Source organism: Protopterus annectens, chromosome 1.part1 (assembly GCF_019279795.1).
Source record: "Protopterus annectens isolate FY-2018-M chromosome 1.part1, PAN1.0, whole genome shotgun sequence".
Classification (NCBI taxonomy): domain Eukaryota; kingdom Metazoa; phylum Chordata; order Ceratodontiformes; family Protopteridae; genus Protopterus; species Protopterus annectens.
Window position 1 is genome coordinate 1,601,616,020 of NC_056726.1, and position 20,462 is coordinate 1,601,636,481.

The 20,462-nt window shown below is 40.8% G+C and overlaps 1 protein-coding gene across 1 annotated transcript in view; it reads left to right on the forward strand.

Annotated features, from left to right (window-relative positions):
• Positions 1-20,462, forward strand: part of LOC122811583 (uncharacterized protein YBL113C-like) — a 994,203-nt gene that overhangs the window by 516,486 nt on the left and 457,255 nt on the right. The window contains exon 4 of the mRNA XM_044083519.1: positions 19,466-19,611. Within this exon, the coding sequence (XP_043939454.1) occupies positions 19,466-19,611 (146 nt within the window). The remainder of the gene's footprint in view (positions 1-19,465; positions 19,612-20,462) is intronic.

Below are 20,462 nucleotides of genomic sequence, written 5' to 3' on the forward strand. Positions count from 1 at the left end.
TTCCCTGCTTTGTTTACATCTTATTCCCTGGATGTAGGATGGGTCCAGTAGAAAGTCTAAATGCAGTCTGGCCTGGATGATTTAAACCCTGAGTCTGATGAAAGAATAATGAGCAAGCTTTGCTGTGTGTGCACCCAGTGCACATACATTATGACAAGTTATCGTTAACTAGCTTAAACTATCTTTTTTTGAGTGCCCTTATTCTGGTTTAAGAATTGTTAATATCTTTGATAGTTAGTAGTACCCATTGTTGATATTTTTATTTTGATTGATAATGTTGGATATTCAGGGGATTCAATAAAGCCTGCAAGGTCGTTTTTCACCATGTGCACATCGTGGCGGGGCGAGCACATGAACACAGCAAGTGTTAGATTCAGTAAGCACCATGTAGAAGCACACACCCTCACACAACCAGGGTAAACACTGTGGCATGTTAATTACAGCATACGCAGCTGAATTGCACTGTAATCAACCAATCCAACACAGTGGAGCTATTCAACAAGGTATAAAGCATCCATGTAGAATTCGTGCTATTTTTTCCTGCGAATTCCAAAACTTCAGGAATACAACCATGGAAAGGATTCTACATGGACAGAATGTTAGAGGCTGCTGCTGCTGCTTTAATTTGTTTGCATGTGCTACAGGCTGAAGCCAATGCTGCTGCTGCTGCTGCTAATAGGCCTCGGCCCAGAAGCAAAGTATTCAGGCCCAGTTTAATTTTTCACAACCTACATGATGTGGAAATTGTAGAGCACTACAGAGTGCACAGGGACACACTACAGGAACTCTGCAACCTCTGCCATCCTCAACTCAGAACCAGAGCCAATCAAGGGGAACCCATCTCAGTGGAGACAAAGGTATGTGTAGCCCTTAGAATTTTAGCTACAGTTAAGTTTCAGACACCAGCAACAGACATGCTGGGGGTATCACAGGCATCTGCATCCAGGATCCTCCAACAATTCTTGAATGCTATGCTCCAACATGCCAGTGATCAAATATATTTTCCCTGTAGCTCTGAGGACAGGGCCAGAAATATGCAGGAGTTCTACTGTGCAGCACAGTACCCTGAAGTATTGGGTGTCATAGATTGCACACATATATACCTTAAGGCACCACCCAGGGAGCAGGGTAGGGTCTACATAAACAGAAAGGGCTACCACTCTATCAACTGTGAAGTCATGTGTAATGCTAGCAACCCTGGCAGTTACCATGATTCATATATCTGGCACACCTCCCAACTGTACCAGATGTTTGCTAGGGGGGATATCCCACAGGGTCTTACACTGCGGGATGCACACTGTGCTGTGGAACCATGGCTGATGACACCCATCAGCAATACACACACACACGGAAGAATGCCATAATCAGGCACATGCTCAAATCAGAAATATCATAGAGCATGTGTTTGGGCTGCTGAAGTCACAGTTCCAGTGCCTAGATACATCTGGGGTATCCCTGCAGTGCAATTCATGAATATGTGTAGAAATATTCACAGTATGTGTCATGTTACACAACATAATCCTGAGGAAACAGCTTCAGCAGGATCAGGAAGGGAAGGGGCACACATCCACCACCAATGGCATGGTCATCACTGTCACAGGCTGATGAGAAGTCAGCTGCTGTGGGTGTAGGCAGATGTAGGCATGCTCAGTTTACCCTTGCATTGTCTAAGCGACAATGCACAGCATACTCACTCACCACCTAGGGGCCTAGAACCTTCCTCCTACTCACATACATATATTAACATTGATGCCAGGCAGCTCACACAACCTTTAACTCCTCATGTATTGCTGTGTACTTGTTGCATCAGACAGAGTCCACCTGAACTACAACCATGTCAACTGCTGCATTTGCAAGGTAAGTTTCAAACCTGGAGTGTATTGTGTAATAATATGAATGACTGGCATATCCTTGCATCACACTAGTTGGTACTGTAAGCAAGAAAAGGTGGGAGACTGGTACAGAAATGATCTTAACATGTGATAGCAGAGACTTGTGCTACCTATATATGTTCATTATTAAGGAGTAGGCCTCAGGCATCAAAGATTCGCACAGTCATACCTCTCAAAAGTAGTGATGGTCACTGCATGGTCCAGTGTAGCACCATACATTTGTAACGGAAAATCATTAAAGAGAGAAGTTAGAAAGTAATGATACACATTGCAGTTTCTGACATCACAACCCTCTCAAGATCATTCACAATAAAGTTGGAAAATGTTGATGCTATCAGTTGTGTAGCTTTCAAGGCCAGTATAAATCAAAGGTAAAATTAGCAGTTCAGCACCACAAATGCAGATATACTTTAAGTCAGCTATGCACCCTGAGGATCAGACACAAAGCTTATGTATCCCTGAATCCACAAGATAGAAAACAGGGATATGGCACAGTTATCACCACTTTTACAGTGTGTGTGTGTGTGTGTGTGTGTGTGTGTGTGTGTGTGTGTGTGTGTGTGTGCGTGCGTGCGTGTGTGTGTGTGTGTGTGTGTGTGTGTGTGTGTGTGTGCGCGTGTGTGTGGGAGGGGGGAGGGGCAGGAGGCCTAGGCTGACACAAAAGGTCAGTGAGTGTGTGAGTAAGAAAGAAAAGCAGTCAGACATCTGGATAAACCAACAAATGGCCAGTGAGACAAAATGAGTTTTAAGCTGCTCAGCTGAACCTTGTAACTGTTGTGCATGTGTCTGTAGTGGTCCTTCAGGTGAATTTGGTGTGTGAGAGTCCACATGGACACAGCCAAGCTCTGTGTTGGCTCTACTTCTTGGTATATTGGACAGGTCTGAGCCAGACATGGTAGAGGTGGAGGTTCATTGTTGTCATCCCAACCATGAGAACTGGCTCTGCCAGGAATTTCACTGCCAAATCCATGCCTTTGGTCATGTGCACTACTGCTATCTGAATGTGACCAATGCCTGCTGGATGAGCTCCCTTCACAGGGATGCCCAGGACCATGACCCTATGGCCTGCCATGCCTGGCTGACACTGCAGTAAAAGTTCTGCCACTACTGGAGCATGATCATGCACTGCCACATTGTCTGACAGTAGATGATGTGGCTGACATACATCCACAAAGATGCCAACCACCCCCCCCAGTAGACATTCCATCACAGACAACACTCATTCCATAACAGACACCCCTCGTTCCAAGTTATCATTCACCCAATCCATCGAATAGGCAACACAGTGGATGCAGTCATGGATGTTAACCTGTGCCACATCTACAACCCTCAGCATTTGTCTGGAGCACCTATGGGAATGTGCCTGTGCCTCCATGATGGCCCTAAACATATGTTGAGTGGCACGGGAAGACACACCTGCACCAGGTGGAGAAGGGACAGTAAGCCACCTCCAAGTACCCTTATCAACTCTCTTGCATGGCACCTTGCCCACAGTTTGGCTACAGCCAGACTCAACAGGCATTAAAGCCACAATAACCACACATCCCTGATCAATGTCGTTGCCCTCCACCTGTCCAATATTTGTGGGGTCATGGGGTCAATGGAATGGGTAGGTGTAGGCCTACTGGCTGTGTTCGATGGAATAGCAAGGAATGGCTGTATGTCAACCTCAGTGTCAGATTTAACCTCTGCATCCCCTGACTGAACCTCAGATTGACCACCATCATCATCAGAGTCTGCTGATACACTGACATCAGGTGGCAGAGGGCCCACACTTTCACTGTCATGATCACTTGTGATAAATAGCAAGAAACACAGGAAAAAATCAATACATACACTACTCTAGTTAAATATATGCTAACAAACTAACAGTGGTGCCACTATTATGGACAGGAAAGCATTGCACACAACAGGCCTGACATCAACAGCACACACTAAAATATTTATTTCAACTGCTCAGCAGTACTGGCATAAAAATGTTTGGATTATCATCTGCAGATGAGAGTCTCCTCTGCAATCCAGATGGGCCTGGAAGAAGTTAAGCAAGAGGTAAGGGCAACAGCATCACAATTAAAGGTAACACAGGGGTAATATTTTTACCCTTTTATATGTCCATTAACTATACTTTCATCAATAATGTGGCTGTCAACTCAAACTTAAGCTAATAACTGTGGCAATTTTTCAACCCCCCCCCCAAAAAAAATATAAGTGACACAGAAGTAACTTACTGATTTCAGTTGTTTTACTATACAACAGTATTCAACTGTTGAGATACCAAAGCCTACCTTTAAGCTTCTCCAGAGACATGCTTTCTGTCTCTGAAACTGTTGCTCTGACATCCAGGACATGTTGTACTACACTGTCATGTGAGCTGTCTGGATCCCTGATATTGGCCAGAAACTCTTCATTGGGTGTTAGTGGTGGTTCACTAGCAGGCCCTTCCCCAGGAACCATCTGGTCACTGCTCACTGTAGCGGCTCTCCTCTGTGCAAATGTGATCATGTCAGTGGCCATGTGGTGCACATGCTCATATGTCCTGCAGTGCCCACCAACGACATTCAGATCATCAACTGTTTGTTGCCAAATTTGCATCCTATGTGCTGTATCTCCCCTCTCCCTTTCCAGCAGAAAAGCACCATGTTGTCTAAAGGCATCTACTATAACCTATTGTCAGCACTGGTGAAGGGGGTCTCCAAGGATGGACAAGCCTGGGTGGCATACTCCTAGTTATTCTAAAAGACAACAGAAGGATAATACATATAAGTGTCACAATAACTACAACATAATTGTTTCCAGATACAACAGAAAATGTATCTAGTCAGTATTACCACGTGTAGAAACATACAGCAGTCTACAGATGTGAAATATGAGCAACAGGTAGGATGCAAAGTAAGGAGAGTAACAAGAGCAACATAGCCTTGTTTGTGCCATAACAGTAACTCACCTTTGCCCACTGCCACAAAAGAACAGAAAACGGACTCATTTTGCTAACAAACCACCTTTGAAATGTTAAAAGTGTTATCAAAGGAACTGTCCCTGAAACATTTGTACATATTTATTACAAAGCATTCCATTTACATGTATTGGCAATCATGTATGCCTCTGAACTGGCTTGACAAACCTGCCCATGCTATCACTAGACTTCTAACTACTGGATTCAGATAAATGTGTAAAAGCCTTCACTTCAGAATTTTCATAAATACATTGCAGCATATGCAGTATGCAGCTGACAAAATGGAAGCACACCTTCCGAAGTTCAATACTCCTCTGTACAGCTATATCCTGAAGAAATAGGGTATGTGCATTTTTCCCAACATAAACAAGTCTTCTCACCATCGGTTTGCCTAGTTATATGGTTGACTTCTTATATGGAGTAGATTCAGGGCTGTTAGCATGGTGAATGTACAAATGAGGTGTGAACTCATTAGAACTGCTGACTCCCAAATACTTAGATCCATGTTGGAAATGTAAACATAGTGCAGGCACTCCCTCAGTGTTTGGTTTTAATGGATTGCAACTGTGAATTATTAGTTGTTGGGAGAAGGAAAACACAGCAGCATTGCAGACTGCCTTACTTCCATTGGATGTGTCATGTTAGGTCTCCAAATTGTTAGATGTAAGGTTGGGAATATAAGTAAGCAGCACACAAGTCACAGGTTCTGTTTCTTAGAATCCAACCTGCCCTTCATTCCTTGGCAACTGCATATGATATTATTTCTACTTACTATCCTCACACATTTTAAGGCCAAGGATATAGAATGGCTTACACACTACATTTCTCAAATTACTGCTCAGATAAATGAAGAATGGCCAAAAAACACAGAAATGTAATACAAAGCTATATATTTGCAAGCAATAATAATGACACTTTGTGTGATCACTAAGTGCACTACATCCACAACAAATAAATGTACAAATAACACTTCTATTGTCTGATATCACTGTAGATGCTGTTGCAGTTGCTTTTGTGCAAATTGAGTTCAGTTCTTTGCTGCAAAGCTGTTTGTGTGGCAAAGAGGGATAAGGCACCCATCATGTGTTCTGAAGGTGCATTGGCGTGGGAGTTCAAACCCAGACCTATCTAGAAATATCTCATGTGTACTGACATTTTCTAGAGTGTATGTCATAGATTGTCTTTCCTCATTTCAACTACCTCTCCTTTTTTCTTTCTTTCTTGTTTTTTTTTGGGGGGGTGGCAATAGATTAGCGCAAACACAGGAAATGGGAAAAATGAATGTCAGGTTTGGCTGTATTTATTTCATTTGTGTGATATCCGGCAGTGCACAATCTGGACAACTGGACCACCCAGGAAGCAGTCAGGACCCAGAAAGCCAAAAATAGAAACCGGGTGCATTCAATTAATACTATTGGGCATCACCAAGCCCACTAAGTAATGCTCCATGGCAGTTAACAATGATTCCTTAAGAATGATTAGTAAAATTGGGAATGTCATGTAACTAGTCCTGCAGCAGCAGGTGTAAGTGTAGGGCTGGACGTCTTGGGTTCTAGTCAGGGTGTACAACCTTTTTTTTCACTGTTGTGACATTGCCATTTATAGCAATGAACTGAAAGATAGACGAGTGTTACAGTGTACAAACCCAACCTAAATTACCTAGCTGGTTGCTTTCCTGGCTCCCTCAGCATTCACTCTCCTACCTTTCTCTACAGAAAGCAAGTACACACACAAAAAAACATAATTTATAAGTACATCATTAGTAAGAAAAATCTCTCCCCCACTAATTTTTAACCTCCTACTCCAACAATGCGACTGGACACCACTTAAACATCTGCAGTCAGATGCTGCTGTCCAGTATTTTAACAAAACCTTCCTTTCAATCCTCAATTCTCTAGCCCCCACAAGAAAAGTGTATTCTAAATCTAAGCCCCTCCCATGGATAACCAAGGATACCAAACTACTAATGAAGTGTAGAGACAAAGCCTGGTCAGCATACCATATTTCTAAAGGCAAAGCAGACCTCAAACTTATCAACAACTGAGAAACCTAACAAAGAAACAGATCAGAAAAGACAAACAATTGCATTCCTATCCTGTCAACAGAAACACTTAAACAACCCCCAAAATTTCTGGCAATCTGTCAACCAGCAAATCAATCTGAGCCAAACCTCTACCCCCACCCCCAATCACCACAAACAACTCAGACCCTATCTCAACACAATTCAACACCCACTTCATTAATACCATCACCTCACTATTGGTCAACCAACCCTCCCCATCCACTAGCTGTCCCCACCCAAACTTAAACCTTGCTGCATAGCTGCTGACAAACTTCCAAATGAATTCCTAAAACTTGCTACCCCATCTATAGCTTACCCCATTTCAATCCTGATTAATCATTCTCATATTATACCCCTCCACAAAGGTGGTCCCTCCAAAGAACTAACTATTGCCCCATAGCCATCCTTCCCCCCTTGCAAAAATGCTAGACAAATGCATCTACAACCAACTCATCATCTACTTACAAAACAAAACCTTCTCTCCAATACTTAGCATGGCTTTAGACCCAAACATAGTACCAGCACTGCCCTCCTTACTTTCACTAACTCCATCTACCACTTCACGAATGAAGGCCAGCTTGTGTCTTCCATCTTTCTCGATATGTCTAAAGCTTTCAGCACTGTATCCCACCAACTACTTTTTAATAAACTATGCTCCTATGGCCTCAGTCCTTCAACCCTAACTTGGTTCCATAGCTATCTTTCCAATCATCAACAAGCCACAAAATGGGAAAACTCTCTTTCCCCTATACTCCACATATCTGTTGGTGTACCTCAAGGTTCTATTCTTGGTCCTCTTCTCTTTATCATATTCACAAACAACCTTCGTTCTGCAACCTAACTAGCTTCCATAGTACAGTATGCCGATGATGCTGCCCTTATCTGCTCTGCGTCCTCACCTCATGAACTCCAACAAATAATGCAGTCATCTTTTTGAGACATTGAAATATACCTCTCTCAACACCAACTCATTTTAAATCCCAACAAAACCAAAATCATAGTTTTCAGCAACAGAAAACCAAAATCTTTCCTTCTCCCTCTCTCCATCACCACCACAGATGGAACCAAGTTAGTCCTCACTGGCCATGCCAAACCTTTGGGTGTTACCATAGATAATAACCTCAAATTTGATATAGACATCACACAAACTAACAAAAAGGTGCACATCAAACTAGGCACCCTATAGAGGGCAAAGCCATACCTAACTCCCAGTGCCAGGTTAGCCACTGCTCTCACTCCCCTGCTAGCCACCCTCCTGTATGGTTCACTTACATTCACAAATCTACAAAAATCAGACATCAAAAACCTTGAAGCATGCTACAACAAGATTGCTTAATATGTCACTAATCATCCACACAGATACCACAACTGTGCTGGCCTCTCACAGCTAAACTGGCTAGAGCTACCCAAACTGTTATCACTTAATCAGCTACCATTAACCCACAAAATAATCTATCACCCCAACCACTGCCCAGCAATCTCCCACTTAGTTCAACCTAGCGACAAAATCAAAACTCTCAGATCCTCTAACAAACTTTTACTCAAGGTTTCAAACTCCCATAACTGTGACAGCAATTCCCTCTATTCACACACAATAGCAAAAGTCTGGAACAACCTACCAGAAACAATAACAAAAAACCCCAACCACAACCAGTTGAAATCACTCCTAAAGGAACACCTCACTAACCACTGGCTGTGCTCCTGCCAGTCACCTGGATAGTGATTAACCCACATCTTTTACTGTTCTCAGAAAACTCCTATATTTCTAATACGTATTTGTTTCTCAGTATGGTAATTCATGCAGTACCTGTATTGTTCTGATGCTTTTTGTATTAATGCCTGTATTGCTCTGTAGATTATACTGCACTATTATGTCTTTGCATTGTACTGTACCATTGCCTTGACTGCATTCTCTAAATATACTTTGTAATATTTGTTTTTGTAATACTGTGGAGCTTTTCTCCCTTGGTTTCTGCTGAAATGAGCCCCTGGCCCAGTCAGAAACTACCTGGTAAACAAATGTAATAAATAAAAATAAAATAAATAAATATTTCAACCTACTTATGGCAACAGGTGTAAGTGTAGGACTGCCAAGCAAATGGTCCTAGTTTCAAATACTGTTGTTCCACTTCCCATTGTACTCACTCTCACGAATAATACTTGACAGGGTGTAGCTGATATTAATTATATACATGAGGGCTGAGGCACTAGTATTGTGCCAGTTACGTATTTATTTATCTATGTATTATCACATTTATTATTAGATGCATGACTGTGAGTATACTGTGTACTATATTCCTGTAAGTATATTTCTGCCTCTGCTGCTCCTGCACTATCTGCCCCCTCAGGTAGTCCTGCCCCAGAAGCTAGTTGAGTGGTACCCACCAGGAGCAGTGGCAGAGGTGGTGATTTTATCACCTGCACCAAGATGTCAGGGATGGTGCATAGGGTTGTGCACCACATCACTGGTGCATGCCCACACCAACTGGAAAGGCTGATGTCCCTCATTTTGCACAGTACTAGGAGAATGAGAAGGAGACATCAGCCCTTCCAGTTCTTATCCTGAACCCAGTTTGATGACCATGGGTTTGGGATATCCCCACCCTCACCTCAATCATGATGTGTCTAACCTTTTGTGCCCATCACTGTCTCTGTATCGTGTCTTGTTTGTCTTGTCTGTCTACAACTGCTTTTTTACCTACCCAACATACCTGACCCAGACATACCTACATCCCTTCCCCATGCATTCCTCTCTGTCGCTCAAAAAAAAAAAAATGGGCACCTGTCCCACAAAAAATATTGCCCCATACATAGCTCTCCATTTCACACGTGCATCTTCTTGGCACACTTAATTCGGTCCAATTGGCTATACAATGTTATTGTGCTGTGGTCACACCTCTCTCTGGAGGTAACAGTGCAAATTCAGTTAATATTTTGCACATATGTTAACTTTACACTGTTAAAGAAATGGATAGCTATGGTTCTTTCCTATCTCCCTCCTGCACATTCCTGCTCTGCTTTCTCTTTGTTCTTCCCCCTGCTTGTTTCCCAATTCACCACTGTCCTATCTACCCTATTTCACCTCTCTAATCTAGTTCTGCATGAAGGTGCACATCACGCACTAACGTGCAGCAACAGTTATCAGTGGCAATGCTGCTTAGCACTGCTGCTCTATGCCAAAACACAGCAACACATCTTGTATAAACAATTTATGTCACTGCATTATCACTCTATAATGAAAAGTATTTTAAACCATTACATACACCTATATTCAAACCCAGTACTATCTGCCCCCAAAAAGGAATGTATCAGTGCATTAATACATGCTTCCACAGAGTCAGTTAAGCAGTAGATGTATTTCATAGACTCAATACTAAATGTCAGACTTTAGCAATATGGCTCGCATTTGCACATTACTTAGCTATGTACAAGCATGTGTAACTCACATGTGTATGCACTTTGCTAGCCGTTGCACAAACCTGCTGCTCGACACATTATGAAACTGTATATATTATGCTGTATTACTGCTGTTTACAGTCCATTTCCTGTGTATGACATGAAATTATATGTGGAAACATTACAAACTGAGGGCCCTATCTAACAATATGTCACATGTTTAGAATACATCCATATGTTGGCACCCAAGCACTGCAACCCTGGAGTCTCAGTACTTTTTCAACACATATATCAACCACACTACAAAATGTAATATCAAATGTTGTGTGCTGTACAATGCATGTCAGTCTAGTAACATGCAGAACTACAATTATTGACCCATGCACCAAAAAAGCCTTATCTGGAAGGCTAGTGAAGGAATAAGCATGGACTACATCCACAAGGATATAGGTGACCTTTAGCACACTTGACCGTACACATTTTGCTTTTTTCAAGGGTTGATCTTGATTATTGACCCTTGTCGACTTCTTGGATACTAACCTCAACGACCCGGGTGAGGGATAACAGGACATACCACCTATGTTGATTTATCAAAGGCCTTTGACACTATCTCCCATCCATGTGTCATAGTGAAGATCTCCCATGTGTTAATTAAGCCACACAGTAGTAGAGGGATAAGCAACTGGCTCACTGATATAATGCACACTCTCAAAGTTGGGGACTGCACCTCTACCACAAGGATCTGTGCTGGGCACTCAACTGTTTACAAACTACTTCCCTGAAGTGCAAGCAATGATAGATAGCCTGTGATTTACCAAGAATTCAGATGAGTGGTAACTGAATACACTAATAGTCCCCCAAGGATGGTAACAAATTACAGAAGGGGCTGACACACAAATGACTGGTGCCAAACTCAAGAACTGAACCTTAAAGCATACAACACCTCATTGTCCCCTATGTTAATGAACTATCCCTTCTAATTATGATATACATAGCACCTCCTAAGCTCAAATACAGTGTTGTGAGACTTGAGAACATGTGTTGATAGCAATCTACACTTTCCTCACTATGTCTCCACAGTGGTGACACACATTCTGCATTGTACACAGCATACATATTGACATCATACCTCTGCTCTGCTTTATCCTTATCACACCAATAATTGAGCACAATGCTCCCATCTGTGTGTACCTGACCAGACACCTGCAGCAATTGGAGAAAACACAGGTTTGTGCCTGGGAGATTCCCAGGCCTCCAATCATGATATACATTGAAAGACTGGTATATCTGTCACTGTACTCAGTATCTTGCAGGCTGCTGAGAGGTGACCTATGCATGCCCTCCAGAGTAGTCTCAGACCCTTCCTTTCTGGAAATGATAAACATTTGCAAATCACATGGAACAAGAATAACTTGTCCCATGGTTCTCAGTTTATCCTGTGACATAAACAGTACATGCTGGAGAGACAGATATATCCCACAATGATTCACACTCCTCTGTAATAGGCTCTCACTCCATGTGAAGCATTGCTCCTCAACGACCCTGTTCATGCACAACCTTGCCTATTGATTGGGTGATTGTAAAGTCACCTCTGGGGTGGCACCTATGTCCCTCATCAAGATGGCCATTTAGTGCTGCTCACAAAATCACTCTGCTAAAAATGACCATCCAATTATGCTCACTATGGGTACACAGCTGGGCTTCTAAACACCCTAGAACTATTAGACTAGCAGCATCCTATGAACCTGTAAAGCTGTGAGCCTATGCACGCCTCCTAACCTTTTGTGTCCCAGATGGCTTGCTGCTGTCATTTACTATAAGTTGACCTGCACTCTTGTATAAATTAGACTTGTGCCATGGTGCTTTCTTAAAGTACTGTGTTCTGTAGTCTCTGTACTTAGGTAGGGGTTCTGTTCTCACTGCAGTTAACTTGGTGTGTGTGTGTGTGTCTAGACAGAAGAGCAGAAGTGTGTATCTTATAGTTACTGCTCCAATACCATGGATTGCCAGTCTTTTGATACTTGCACATGCCAACACATCCATTTCATGGAAGCCTCCCAAACTCTTGTCTCCCACATGGCCTGCTGATATCATCTACTACAAGTTGACCTCCACTCTTGTATAAATCAAACTTGTGCCATGCTGCTTGTGTAAAGTGCTGTGTTCTATAGTCTGTGTACTTAGGTAGAGGTTCTGTTCTCACTGCAGTTAACTTCTTGTGTGTGTGTGTGTGTGTGTGTGTGTGCGCGTGTGCATGTGTGTGTGCGCGTGTGTGTGTGTGTGTGTGTGTGTGTGTGTGTGTGTGTGTGTGTGTGTGTGTGTGTGTGTGTGCACCAGTGGAATAAGGGGATGGTGATGACAGTCCTGTGGGTGAGGACTAATTTCTCACTGTCCCCATGTTTGATGGGCATGGGCTTGCTTTGTCCCCTCCCTGACCCTAATCATGGTGTCCCCCAATTGCTTGTGTCCCTCACCATCCCTGTGTCTTGTCTTATTTGTCCTGTTTGCATTTGCTTCATCTACCCAACTTATCTCAGCCAGAAATACCGACATCCCTTACCCAGCATTCCTCTCTTCCTGAAAAAATGAGCACCTGTTCCACAACAAAAATTGTCCCATACATAACTCTCCACTTAGCACATGTGTCTTATTGACACACTTGATTCAGTCCAATTGGCTGTACAACATGATTGCATTATTGTCACCCCTCTTTGTTCAGGTGGCAGTCCAAATTCTGATATTTTGTACATATTTTCATTTTACACTGTTAAAGAAATGGATAGCTATGTTTTTCTCTTACCTCCCTCCTACACATTCCTATATTGCTTTCCCTTTGTTCTTCCATCTTCTTGCACCCCATTTCACCACTTTCCTATCTACTCCATTTTAACACCTATAATCTGGCCACAAATAGAATCACAGACAACACACATAAGTAACTAATAGTAAAAATGGAGTCATTCACTTTTTGGCCTCTAGGTTTGCATGGAGGTTTGGCATCATGCACCAATGCCAAGTGACAGAGAATGGCTCTTCTGTGGTGCTGTTATCTTTCATCAATGCCACATAAACACGCTGTGCTATGTTAACACATTGTAACAAATGGTGAATGCAGTATAAAGAATAATTTAATTGCATTATCATTACTTATTTAAAAATATTACATATACCAGGATTCAACATTGTATCATCTGGGCTCCAAAAGAAATGTGTCAATGCATTTACACCTGCTGCCACTGAGTCATCTAAGCAGCAGGTGTGTTTTTCATATACTCAGTACTGAGAACTCTCATAATTTCAGCAATGAATCTCACATTTACACATTACTTAACTATGTGCAAACAGGGAAAGCAATAGAAATGCATATCTCACATCTTCAAACACTTTGCCAGCCACTGCACAAACCCGCTGCTCAGCGGTCCACTATGCAAAATGGACAATAGCATGTATTTCTCTTGTTTACTGTCCATTTAGTTTTCATGCCATGAAACTACATGTGGAAACACAAACCAAATTAATGCACTACCTAGGAAAATAACACATATTTACAATGCAGCCATCTGTTACCTGCCCCCATACACTGCAACCTTGGCCTCTCAGTATTTGTTCACAAATATATCAACTACACTACAGAAATAAACTACAAATGTCTTATATATCATGCACATCTTTATAATGACAATACACATTCAGATTTTGCGCTACTTGTAGTAATGTGGACACCTGTTTGCATTAGCTTGTAAAGCTGTCTGTTAAAATATAACTGCGCATTGGAAACACAACCACCAAATACTACACATTGCACATTCATCAATATGGTAACATGTAGAACCTTATTATCTTGATAATTGGGCATGGCTAGCTAACTATTTCATGCAGGCCTCCCAAAATTTTCTCTCTAAATTCCAGTGCTGATGTAATCCACCAGAAATTGTCCTGCAGCCTTGTAAAAATCAGACCCATGCCAATGTGCTTGCATAATGTACTGAGTTTTCTAGTCCGTGTAGTTAGATAGGTAGGTTTTCTGTTCTCACTGCAGTCAGCTGGTGTGTGTGTGTGTGTGTGTGTGTGTGTGTGTGTGTGTGTGTGTGTGTGTGTGTGTGTGTGTGTGTGTGTGTGTGTGTGTGTGTGTGTGTGTGTGTGTGTGTATGTGTATGTGTGTGTGTGTTTCTGCACTTGCTTGACATTAGAGAACATTTTACACCTGCATGTGGGACATTGCTATTACCATCTTCCTATCATCAGACTCTGCTGATGTTATCAGCTATAGCTGATTTGCAGATGTGTGGTAGTTCCATCACAGCAGGATCAGAGACTGGCCTGTAGATCAGGCGCAAGTCACCTCATCCTATATGATACAGATTACAGTGATAGAGCTTTCAGTCTATCCACATACATCATGGCATGGTTTGTAGGCCTTGTATTTTCTTGGTGAGAAACCCCTGTGGTCGCTCCAGTTGCTGCAGGTGTCTCATCATTATTCTACTGATTTCCTCTTCACACAGTCTTTCAAACACAAGAATGAGAGGATGCAAGGGGGGGGGGTTAAAAGTACTGGGCCTCTTGTTCCTTTGTGTCCCTGAAATTTGGTGATTATTGTCAAATAAAATGCTGAAATTGAGTTTCCTCAAGAACAACTTGAATTGAACATGAACCTGATCTACTTTGGACTTTTGTGCCAAGACAAAAGTCATTCCCTTTTGAAATAAATTGGCCCAGTCATCTGTCACATACATATGGCTATAATTAAAAACTTTAAAATCTCCCATAGCATTGCATATAATTTTAACCCCAGAATCTGTATTTAATTCCAATAATCCTGTCTCCATCCGGACCTCCCTTTCCCTCTATTCCAAGACTGGTGGGGGTGAGGGTGGGTGACAAAGTTGGGTTGGTTCTGTTGGCCACAATCCTGATTGTTCTCCCCCCTCTGATTCATTAATCTCTCTGATCTCCTCAGTGGGGGCTGATCTAAAGGGGTCATGTCATTGGTGTTAACCTGGGCTTCCCCATCATCTGAAGCAAACCCAACATCACTGTCTACACAAATAACCTCTCCTGCAGCAACATATTGATGAACAACTGGTGGTCGTGGAAAAGCCACACTTTTATCATACTCCTGCTGATCCCTAACACATTTCTTAACTTAAATTTTCTGTCACTGACAGTTTGGAATTTGATCCTGGAGGTGGCGCACATGATATTTTCCTTGAATTTTTGGAGCTTAGATGGCAGCTCAGATGTAATGCTGCACGTTCCCCGGGTCTGAATGATGTCATTTTGATTGCCAGTTTTCTTAAGCTTAGATCCATGTTTGCCATTTAAGCACTCACCTTTCTTCTGCTATTTGACTTGAATATATATATATATATATATATATGTGTGTGTGTGTGTGTGTGTTTTTACATTGGTTTTTAGCATGGTTCTTGTACATTAATTTGTATCTGCTTTTTATACTTTTTTCAGTGCTGTATTCAATCAATTAATTATTTCTGTCTTAATTTGTGTCAATTAATTCATTGGGTGTTGGGTCTTCTGGATATTTAAGCTGACTGTTAAGTGTGTTTTGATATTCTGAAGAAGTCCAGCCATTTGGCGGATGAAAGCGCTCAATATATTAAACTTGCTTGATTCAATTTCTACAGTTACCTTTTTTGTTTTATTGACAGGGGTGACAAGTGCTAACTGAGGTTTCTTTTTAGGAATAAACTCTTAGCTAGGCTTGTAAGAGCACCAGGGCCTCCTATGATCCTATGGAAAAACATTGAATGCCAAAATCTTACAAATCCAAGCAATGTTCACAACACAGAAAAAAATATTAATTTGTTATGCATAAGAATTATGTTTTGAATGAAGTGTTGGTATGCTGTATGATAACAAGTCAATGATGTACCTATCAGTACAAAAGAGATGGAAAAATATCATGCACAAAGACATTTATGCCTCAGTAGGAAGAGAAAAAAAATATATCATTACTCCAAATAAAAGAAAAAATTGGGCTTATTTCATTCTGTGCTGCATTGCAACGAAAATATTTTTAAAGAAATACAGCACATTTTTCAGCTTTCAAGATAAAACAGACATCTTTCCTCTGCATACACCGGTGAATAACAAAAAATAGTTTAAGCATCCAATAATACTTCTCTGAATTAGAAGCAAGAGTAGTCAGATAACAGCTCCTGGCTTACAATGATAATTTGACACTTCAAAAAGAATGTGGGAGAGTGTCTATCAGATCTTGGACAAAAGATTTGAAGCCTTAAAACATGCAGATCAGCTAGTTTATTTTGTTGAGCATTTACAACTACAGTTCAAGAGGTAAGAGCTGCTCTGAGAACACAAAGCAAAACAAAAAAGTGGAAATGAAAACTGTCTCCAGAAGCCATGCAAGATATGACTCTTGGTACTGCCATTCTAGTTACATGGAAGCTAAAAAAAATTGCTTTAAATCTAGCATGATTCATATAAAGAGGACTTTAAGTGGATTCTGGGAAAAAGTTCCATTGAGATATAATAACCATAATCACTTAATGATTCTGATGCACTAAAAGAGTCAGAGTACAATAATAGTACAGAGGATCACATTGTAATGAGTATATTATGTGTTTGAGGATTGGATGCCAAGAAATTCACCTCTCAAGCGAAGCTCATTTGGTGAATCTTGGCATCCCTATTGAGAACACATAATATTTTGTTACTATTGAAGATCTAATCATAATTCTCTGCACTGTATGGAGATTTATCGGTTCCAAGTACTACTAGTTAGTGAAAAATTAGATTAAAAAATGCAATGTGTTGCACTGGCTTTGAAAACCAGTAAAGCAGTGGGGAAGTGCTTGATGTCCATACATTCTCCCTGTCTAAGGTAAGCAGTTTAATTCAAAATTATGTGTGTACTTTAGCAAACAGCAATGGAGTTGAAACAAAGCTGTTTCATGTCCTGCTGCTCCTGCTTTCTGGTTGGCACTGCCTATTTTTAGTGAAGATGCAATGTTAACAGTGCCTGGGGGGGTGCGGAACAAACATCTATATTACCCGATCGAAAGTTTAGGTTAGCGAATACCTAAACGTTGACCCGGTAACATCAAAAAATTATAACAGCAGAAAAATAAAAGCAGTGAATGGCCATTAGGGAATAAATTCCCTCGGCCGCAAAAAAAAAAAATTTAAATCAAAATAAAGTGGGGGGCTTTGCACCCCTTCACACACACCCAATGTGGGGAGATGTGCCCCCCACACCCCCCCTAATTAAATATACTAACTCCGAGATCACTCTACAGTGGGGAAAGGGGCAAAATCCGCATAACGGCCAAGGGAATTCTTTGCCTGCCTTAATTCGGCTGTTCGCATTTTTTTGCTTTCGCTATTACCAGATCGACGTTTAGGTGTTTGCTAACCTAAATGTTTGATCAAGTAATAGGAACCCACTGAACAATTGTTAAGCACCCCTCTAAGCATTGTTAAAGTCAGATCTTATGCCATAGGAGCAGGAAAACAAGATGCAGTTTAGTCATTTATTAGCAAAATCACAGTGTACCATGTACTACAATGAAATAACTGAGATATAGTGGCAACCATATTAATTTATTTATTTATCAATACATATGTTTTTTGAGCAGGTTAGTCCACTGTGACAATAGCCTCATTTCAGGGGAGACCTGAGGTGGTATTCATACTAACTAGGGAAAATTTGGCCAGGACACCATGGAACTTCTCCTATTCTTTTTGATAAATGCCAGACAGTCTTTTACATACACCTGAGCTACCACCAACTAATTTTTTCATCTCATCCACAGGATGGCACACCCAGGGGTACAACACCCCCCTTATGCTGAACTGCAGTGTCAGTATTAGAAAAATGAATCCAAGCACCTAGTGGGGGAATAAGGGGGTGTTGTTGTACCCCTGGGTGTGCACAACTACTTGAACTGAAACTGCATATAAATACATGGTAGCTTTAAATCTCCCTTTAAGAAAATGGCACTGACAAAGACACAAACTGTAGCAGTTACGTAAATGCAGCAGTATGCACTGCCTAGTATTCTATTTCTGGTTTGCTGAAATAACACTAATCAAAATAATTTAGATCTTATTATTTTGGGGTTGCACCATACCTCTCAACTTATTTGGTAAAGCATTCTGGACAAAGCCAAAAATAATGGGGGGATAAATTCAGTAAAAATGTTTAAATGTTCATCTCACTTAGAGTGTTAATAGAACACATTTTGCATTTGAACAGTAAGTACAAAATCCTAATGACTGGCATTACCGAAAGATTGTAATCATGAGTGACTTACAAAAAAAAATCAGAAATCAAAATGAAGGAAAGGATAAACAATTGAAGCAAAACCAGGGACAGCTGACAGGTATTGGTAGCACTCAAAAGGAAATGTGTGGTCACAATAACTCATTCTAGAATGTTTGGAATTTGTGGATTTTAAATGATGCAGTTATGATATCCTGAATGTTATTATAACTGTTTATGAACACGTCTCAGCAGAAGATTTAAAGAATTTGTAGCTTTAATGAATGGGATAATAATTAAAATGACATATCCTTCAAGATCAAGTGTAAACAGCCTGAATTAATAAAGAGCATTAATTTTGCATTGTGCTGCTGTCTCTTTGGTTCTTTTTCTTATACTCCTAGTTACCTTGTGTGCAACTGTAACAAATAATGAAAAAAAATTAAAATGTCTAGCAATCCCATTTAATGGATGTTGCTAGACTGCAGCAATATCCTCACAGGCTGCGTTTTGAGGATGCCTTTCTGGGAAAAGGAATTCCTTACAAGTGCTACAAATAGTAATGTGTTAAGTGCATGTATGAGACCTGCTTTGTAGGCCAGTTTGGTAGTATTAAATAGATAGAATTGGAATTCAGTTCTGATAGTGTGACAGCAGAGTTTATGAAAGCTGTTTGCAAGTACTAGCTATATTACAGCTTCTTCTTATATCCCTTGGGATGCCATGAATTCACTGCTCTGTCAGGATTTTATTATTTATTTCATGACACTTCTTCCTGTAGTGTATAAAAAGTATTAGTTTAAAAGACAGTGGTCAGACTATAGACTGACTATGTTCCAGTTCAACTACTAAGATTGTTGATGTACTTACTGTATGTTTTCTAATTAAATTTACATATTATGTATTTTTTTTACTAGGAACGAGTGAAACAGCAACAACATCATCATCGTTTTCTGTTTCATCCATGACTGATCCAGCAATGAACACGACCAGCTCAAATAGCACAACGTATCCCACTATATCCATGACTGGAACACCTTTAACTACAGCAGCATCATATAATGTAAGTAAAACACACATAATGATGGAAGATGGAAGTAAAAGGAATAATGTAAGTAAAACACACATAATGATGGAAGATGAAAGGAATAACGTAAGTAAAACACACATGATGATGGAAGATGGAAGTAAGGATAGCGCAGGTGCAGGGATTGGGCAGCTGTAGAAGATGGATAAATAGGTTACATTACTTTCATTATAGTACATTTTGTATAAGATTTTAGTTGATAAACTCACCTGTGGTAAGCTAACTAATGGATGACTCTAAACACAAACAGCAATGTGCATCAGTGAAGGTATTGAAAACTAATATCTGAAACAAAAACACCAATGAAAACATAAACATCTCAACAGACTTGTAGAGATTATGGGTGATACTGTAGTTGAGGGCCTCACCAGATGCGCAGTAGAAAGCCACGCCCAAAACCCATCCCCGTGATATGTCATTCATGAATATGCATTCCCTCCCAATAATGTACAACCGAAGGAAAAAAAAAAAAGTCTACTTGACGTTGTCGTTGTAATAGGAAAGTAAATGTAACAGTAAACTGAAAGTAAATTACTGGTATGGTGTGAACCAACATTTAAACAAAAAAAAAAAAAAAACACTTTCTCGACCTTGGGGTATTTCAGTTTCTTAAGAGGACTGCCAACTGCTAAAATTATGGATTTGATACAACCTGTAATAGCTTCTTATTTAAACTAAAGTGTTTCCGTTGTCACAGTGCTTTTAATAGTCAGTCACCAAAATCTCATATTGACACTTTGAACGGTTATGTGCTGTCAGTACAGCACGCAATCGCAACGAAAGTGTAACCGCTTCTTCTTTCTTTCACTCAGTTGTGGGGTTAAGTC